The 7,265-nt window shown below is 42.3% G+C and overlaps 1 protein-coding gene across 1 annotated transcript in view; it reads left to right on the top strand.

Moving 5' to 3' along the window:
* Abca9 (ATP binding cassette subfamily A member 9) overlaps positions 1-7,265 on the top strand; it is an 83,785-nt gene that overhangs the window by 54,695 nt on the left and 21,825 nt on the right. The window contains exons 34-38 of the mRNA XM_050164251.1: positions 1,003-1,097; positions 1,818-1,937; positions 2,123-2,263; positions 3,194-3,273; positions 6,833-6,888. Of these exons, the coding sequence (XP_050020208.1) occupies positions 1,003-1,097; positions 1,818-1,937; positions 2,123-2,263; positions 3,194-3,273; positions 6,833-6,888 (492 nt within the window). The remainder of the gene's footprint in view (positions 1-1,002; positions 1,098-1,817; positions 1,938-2,122; positions 2,264-3,193; positions 3,274-6,832; positions 6,889-7,265) is intronic.

Raw genomic sequence — 7,265 nt, 5'->3', positions numbered from 1 at the left:
GGGAGAGAAAAGTGAGAAGGGGAGGATTGGGGGAACTTGGGGAAACAGGAAGATTGGGATAAAGGAAGGTTGGATAGGGGAGCAGGGAAGCACATATCTTAGTTAAGGGAGCCACCTTAGGGTTGGCAAGAGACTTGAACCTAGAGTGGCTCCCAGGAGCCCAAGGCGATGTCCCCAGTTAGTCCCTTGGGAAGCTGAGGATAGGGAACCTGAAATGACCCTATCCTATAGCAATACTGGCGAATATCTTGCATATCACCATAGAACCTTCATCTGCTATTTTGAAATTTTGTATCGGTTGATGGTATAGGGCTATCTTGGCAGCTGGGGAAATTGCAGCTGTTTTCTTTTTTTAAAAAAAAAATTATTTATATTTTATGTATGTTGGTGGTTTTGCCTGCATGTATTTCTGTGTGATGGTGTCAGGGTCCCTGGAATAGGAGTTATAGACAGTTGCGAACTGCCATGTGGGTGCTGCGAACTGAACTCAGCTCCTCTGAAAGAGTAGCTAATGCTCTTAACCCCTGTGCCATCTCTCCAAGCCCTACAGCTGTTTTCTCAAGCTGTGCTCCAAGACAGCTCTGAATGGAAACTTGTAACACATGACTTGGGCAGCATCTCTTTGTATTTATTTTATTCATCAAGACTCTTTATGGGCTAGCAATATTAATATTAAACAGACAACGCAGCTAAGAAAGAGCCACCTTCGAGATAATCCACAGATAAAAATGCCCAGAAGATTGGAGTGTGTATTTATGCGATAGTCACACATTCTATCCAGGCTGTGGGGAACCACAGCCACTAGGGAAAGAATGCAATTAGCACATTTAAAGTTACAGGCAAAAGCAACAGGATATTCTGGCGTCTGTACATCTCATAGATTTTGCAAAATGAGTTTCTCTCCACCAGAAATTATTTTCTGGGGGGTTGACACCATAAGTACCAATTGCTATCTCCTGTAATAAATGATAAAGGCTCTCAGCACCGTCCCTCTTGTTTCAGCTCTGTTTCGTGCTGAGCATCCTGGGGAACCCATCTGTGGTGCTTCTGGATGAACCGTCGACCGGGATGGACCCTGAGGGGCAGCAGCAGATGTGGTGAGATCCCAGGAGCAACACCTATGTGGATTTATGTAGCTTTCCAATACTGACTTTAAACATAGTTTACATAAAAGCGTAAAGATATTCATCCTTTAGCAGGAAAAGCAACATTAATAGAAAAGGTCCACGGTTTCATATTCTGGCCAACGCTTGTAATACAAAAGCAAGAGACATATTCCCTCCGTCTAACACGCACTGTAAGAATCTTTTTCTTTCTCTTAGATCTCAGTATGCATAGGACACAGTTAGTCCACTCAATTGATTATTAAAGTTCAAATCCCCTGCAATAGCAGCGTGACACGGTCATAGAGATGAAAATAAAAACCCCGAGTCCTCAGTATGTTAAATACCTTTTGAAATTGCTAAAATCGATCATGTTGTGTCCTTGTAGAATACATCCTGATCATCACATGGTCTAGGACGTCCTCACTTCCTCCCCTCCCTTCTCTCATTAATTCTCCTGCTGTTCAGCACTCTTGAGAGCAACTTTTTCTTCAGTATCAACCTCCGTGTTCAGCCCCAAACCGTTTCTAAATTATATACTCCAACCAAAAGTGAGGATATTTGTCTATAAATCCTACAAAAAATATCTTGGTTTTGGTTCCTCTTGGATGCCCTTCTTGTCTCGCATGTGTGCTAATAGAAACATCTTTAAAAGGTTCCGCGATACCTTGAGAATTCTCTTTATATCAGCTGCTTCCCCTGACCTGACTCTAGGCAGGCGATCCGGGCCACCTTTACGAACACAGAGAGGGGCGCCCTCCTGACTACCCATTACATGGCAGAGGCGGAGGCTGTGTGTGACCGTGTGGCCATCATGGTGTCTGGGAGGCTGAGGTGAGTACTGGTCAGGCCTGCCTTTGGCTCCAGATTGCCTTCTGTGATAAAAGAACACTGCCCACTGTGACAAGCTGGAGAATCTGTGCCGGTCTCTGCCTGGCCCTGCCCCAGACACCCAGATAGTGAATTGCGATGACCAGATATATATATATATATGCATGCCTCCTCCTATCTATCTCCAGATGTATTGGTTCTATCCAACACTTGAAAAGCAAATTTGGCAAAGATTACCTGCTGGAGATGAAGGTAAAGACCCTCACACAAGTGGAGTCCCTTAACACGGAGATCATGACGCTTTTTCCCCAGGCTGCTCGGCAGGAAAGGTAAGACACCTGCATTATTTTAATCTTTGTTTTGGGTGGTATTTGCTTTACAGAAAGATGAGAGGTGAAAGTTCTATCTTCTCATTGTTTTTAACTTCAGTAAGTGTGAGTACCTTCGTCACTAAGAGAAACCCTCTGTTCCCAGGGCTGCACAGGAAATAACCAAGACAATAAATTGCTCATTGGAGGCTGGCTCTTGTGAGGGAATGAGCATTTGCAGGACTTTGAAATAAGCTACGTACTGTTGTATGCTGGCGCTTATATTATCTCAGTCGCCTTTGGCAGAGGGTCAAGCCACCATATTAAAGGAGGTGCCCTGAGAGAGCTCAGTGGTGGTAGTAGACGTCTCAGAATCCATGAATGGCGTTTCTCAGCATTTGTATTAGTGGTGGTTCTTGAGGCACAAGTAGATGAGGTGAAACCAAATAACTAGCAGTTTCTGCTTAGATGCTCTCTTTTCCCTAAGATGGGAGAACATTTCTCTTTCCTCCCTTTTTAAGGCATCTTGCTGCTGATTTCCTCTCTTGTGTCCCAGTCTTTCCTTCCTCACAGACTGACGTCTTCCTGAACAAAGAGCTCTGGAACCACAGCCATCTCCCAGTCATAGGATAGATTTATGCTGGGCAGTAGTGGCACACACTTTTAATCCCAACACTTGGGAGGCAGAGGCAGGCGGTTCTCTGAGTTTGAAGCCAGCCTGGTCTACAAAGTGAGTTCCAGGACAACCAGGACTACAAAGGAAAACTGTATCTTGAAAAAAAAACAAAAAAACAAAAAAAAAAAAAAAAAAAAGAAAAGAAAAAAGAAAAAAAGAAAAGAAAAGACATTCATTTACACAAATAGTTGACAGGGTTGTTTATCGTATTCAGACGTGCACGCATCAGAGGGTCCAACCATGAATCCCAGTGTTCATCCTCCTTCTCTTCACAGATACTCCTCTCTGATGGTCTATAAGTTACCTGTTGAGGATGTATGGCCTTTGTCACAGGCTTTCTTCAAACTGGAGAGACGTAAGTGAATGTTTAAACCATGAACACTCGTAAATGGAAACTGTTCGTTTTGGCAGGCCAGAACCAAATAATCATACAGAAACTGTATTAATTACGGCACTGTTTGACCTGTTAGCTCAGACTTCTTACTAACCAACTCTCACACCTTAAATTAACCCATTTCTATTAATCTGTGTATCACCACGTAAGTGGCCTACCGGTAAGATTCCAGTGTGTCACTTTGACTCCACCTACTTTCTTTTTATATCTCTATTTGGGTTTCCTGCCTGGCTTTACTCTGCTAAGCCACTGGCCAAAACAGCTCTATTCATCAACCAGTAAAAGCAACCCATATACAGAAGGACATTCCACATAAGAAAAAACAGCTTTAAAAATTATAGAATGTTCATGATATATAATTAATAAATTGTAGGATATCTATTTAATCTGGTGATTCTCGACAAGAAATAATTTAGCATGTCCATCTCATAATGCAAAATGCGATAAGTCTAACATCAAAAGTCTGCATAATTCTTAAAAGTCCCTATACTGTTCAAAAGTCTTTTATCAGACTCAAGGCAAACTCCAATATTCCTATTTAAAGGAGTAATCAAAGGATAGCAAGCATAGATTACAGAAAAGCAAGCCCAAAACACACAGGGTAAATTACATTAACTCTTGTAGCTCCATGTCAGAATCTAGTACATGTTTGCCAAGAGATGACCACCTACAGAATTTTGTCCCTCTCCTATGTGCCTGCCACTTTTAGCACATACGACCTCCTTCTTGGGTCTGTTTTACTCAATACCTGAACATTTCCTGTTGGTTTTTCATCTCTGACATCTCCAACATTCAAGGTCTTTACTGCAACCTCGACTTTACACTTTAAAGCTTCATGATGGCTTGCCCAGGAATCTGACTCCACTACACAGTGCCTGGTCTCCCAAGCTTTTCTTGGGAACCTTGGTGCAAGAGTGCAAGACCCAGTTACTCCAAAACTATTGCATTATGAATGCATGCAAAAATTGCACCATGTGCATGATTCCAAGTTCTGCTGTCAGCTTGAGAAATACCCAGATGCTCTTTCACCAAGGCTGCAGCAGCCTTTGAAGGCCTGGCTAGCTGAAACCAGGAAGTTCTAACCCTGGTCCTTTACCAGCAGAGCGCTCTACTCTCCCTGCTCGGTCACTTACTTTTCAACTGAGCTTACATTTCGAGACATTGTGGTCTTTTATGGGAAAAGTCTGGCCCTCAAGAAAATGTTTCTATGTTTCCATTATTTTTTAACTGCACTAATGACTTTAACAGCTGTAACCACTCTCTCTGCATCTACTTTGTCTATAGTCAGTTTAAAGGCACCCACAATGCACACTTTTCCAAAATGTTTATTCCACTCCTTCCCCCCCCTCTCATTGTGAAATTGGCTAAAAGCAACAAACAATAGTTACGCTGTGTTCTGAACGCTGTTTTGTCTCAGAATTTTCTCCACCCAACTAAGCAGTCTATTGAGTGAATGTAGCCTCACTCGAATTCTCAGGACACAACTGTAGCAGTCATCTTTCCCAGAAGCCATACAAATGGCTTCAAGGCTAACTCCCAGCGGAGGGCTCGTTTGCATCTGTTTGCATCTGAGACCTCATGAGTACAATGTTTACCAGCTGAGTTTCTCCTGGCATCTGGGTCTTCCACCAGAAGCTCTGCTTATAGAAATTTAGGGCTCTTCTAGCCCTTTTCCCAACCCTTTCCACATTCCCCTCATAAGCTAGTTTCAAAGGTCTGAGAACCAGATGGTCATGTTTAGTCACAGAAATGACCCCATTTCTGGTACCAATTTCTGTATCAGCTCAGTGTTGTTGTGACCAAATATCTACCAGAAACAACTTATGGTAGAAAAGCTTAACTTGGCACATGAGTTCAGACAATTTCAGTTCATAATAGCAAGAAAAGCATGATGGGACATCTCTGTCGGTTGGGAGCACGTTACTGGGGCTCCTCACAATCACTGTGTCCGACCAGAAGCAGAGTAAACAGGCCAGAGCGAAGAGAAGGCGCAATCTTCCAAGGCTCACCCGTAGTGACGTACACTAGTCAGGTCCTATCTCTAAAAGGCTACGCAGCTTTCAAGTAAGTTTCACAAACTGCGGACTACTTGGATAGCTTGTGAAGGACATTCCAGATTCACACTGGTTTATTCCTCTTCTTGTGTTCTGCTATCAATCTTGCCAACTGCCTTCTGTTGAGGACTCACACTTTCCAGTTCGCGTCTTCTTGATAACTGGTTCTTTTCTCAGTTTACTGTACACTCTTATGCTATGGTCTATTTTCCAGTATGGCTCATTTTGGCCTGGTTGCTAGGTTTGCATCATTACGATAAGAAGGATTCCACGGAGATCTTATAAACAGGATGTATTTTGAAATAGATAAGTATCAACAGAATTGATGTTCCAGGAAGGCTGACTCCCTGAAATACTGTAAAGCTTCTCTTTCAACGCCTTCTGATATTTATGCATTCATCAGTTCCTTTTCTAGTTTGTATTCCTTTCTTTTTATTTAATTTGCTAGCATTGAGATTCACACTTGGGGATATTGTAAAACAATCTTTAATGCCAATTTGCTACCTTATTCTGGGAAGAGAATACAAAGTGTCAAATGTAGGCATGTAATTAACATTTCCTCAGGTGTCATTAGACACCATTATGTTCTCAGTTTCAATGCATTTATTGAAGGAACTAGACTCAGAATTTTTCACAAACGATGCATGCTCCATGGTCATCCATATAGATTTATTTTTTCATGCCAACAGAACAAATGTGGACAATGAAAACCCTAGCACAACTCTAGGATCTTATCTCTCTCAGGCCACACTTGCCTCGGGTGCGTGGTTTTATTTCATCTCTCTTCTTCTGTTCTCTCCTTGTCCTATAAACTGATATTAGGAGCCCTCCCGCCTGTGGTAGAGTGGAAAGGGAAGAGAGAAGTAACACAGCAACAAGCATGGCTGACCATGGGCACTGTAGTTATCACTTCTGTGTAGGAACACAGTATATCATCTAGAGACTATAAATAAGCACAATGGTTACCATTGTCATTAGATCTAAAGAGACAGAAAGACACGGCCTGGGGCAGAGTGGTGGAGAATTTATCACCTTGAGACCCAGTGCCAGGGAGGGAGTGAAGGAAGAAATGCCACGGCCCCTCTTTCTTTTTTCCTTTCTGTTGAAACCCCATTGGGACATGTCACTTAGCGCTAGCCTCTGGGGCAGGAAGAAGGACAGATGTAAGAGGCACATGGGAATTTTCCAACAGAAAGAGAATCATGTTTTAACTTTATTTCAGATTGGTGTTCTAGGATTTCTTATTCTCCTTTTCCATATTCTACTGCCTTTGCCAAAATGCTAAGGAAACAGGACAGTATTTTTGTCTTTTTATGTGACTAACAGATGTATTTAATTTCCAGTAGTTAACTCAAAATAGTTATTACCTTATATTTTCATTATTTGTTTGTTCTTTCTGTACATGAATTGATGAAATTCCTTGAGAAAAAAAAATGAGCTTCTAATGGGCATTCATCCTTACATAGTGAAAGAGAACTTTGACTTGGAAGAATACAGCCTCTCACAGTCCACTCTGGAGCAGGTGGGTAATTTTAGTGGTTGTATATCTTCTTAAAAATGTTAATAGCTGAGGAGATGGGTCATTGGATAAAGCACTTTCTGAATTAGTGTGAGGGCCATAGTTTGAATCCCTAGAATCCACACAAAAGCCACATGGGCACAGCTGACTCCTGTAATCCTAACACCAGGGATGTGGAGGTGGAATCCTTAATTAGGGCAAGCTGGCTGGATGAACTAGCTGATTGAAGAGCTCTAGGTTTCGATTGAAAGTCCGCTCCCCTTTAATAAAGTGTGGAGAGCAGCTGAAGAAGACATGTGACATCCACTCCAGGCCTTCAGAGATCCCTGCACACACACACATCCCAACATCCATGTGGGCATGAATGCATACACATCACA

This window comes from Alexandromys fortis, unplaced genomic scaffold (assembly GCF_014885135.2).
Source record: "Alexandromys fortis isolate MF-2015 unplaced genomic scaffold, M_Fortis_MF-2015_v1.1 scaffold_156, whole genome shotgun sequence".
Classification (NCBI taxonomy): Eukaryota; Metazoa; Chordata; class Mammalia; order Rodentia; family Cricetidae; genus Alexandromys; species Alexandromys fortis.
Note: the sequence above shows the minus strand (reverse complement) of the source record. Positions and strands in the feature narration are given on the sequence as shown.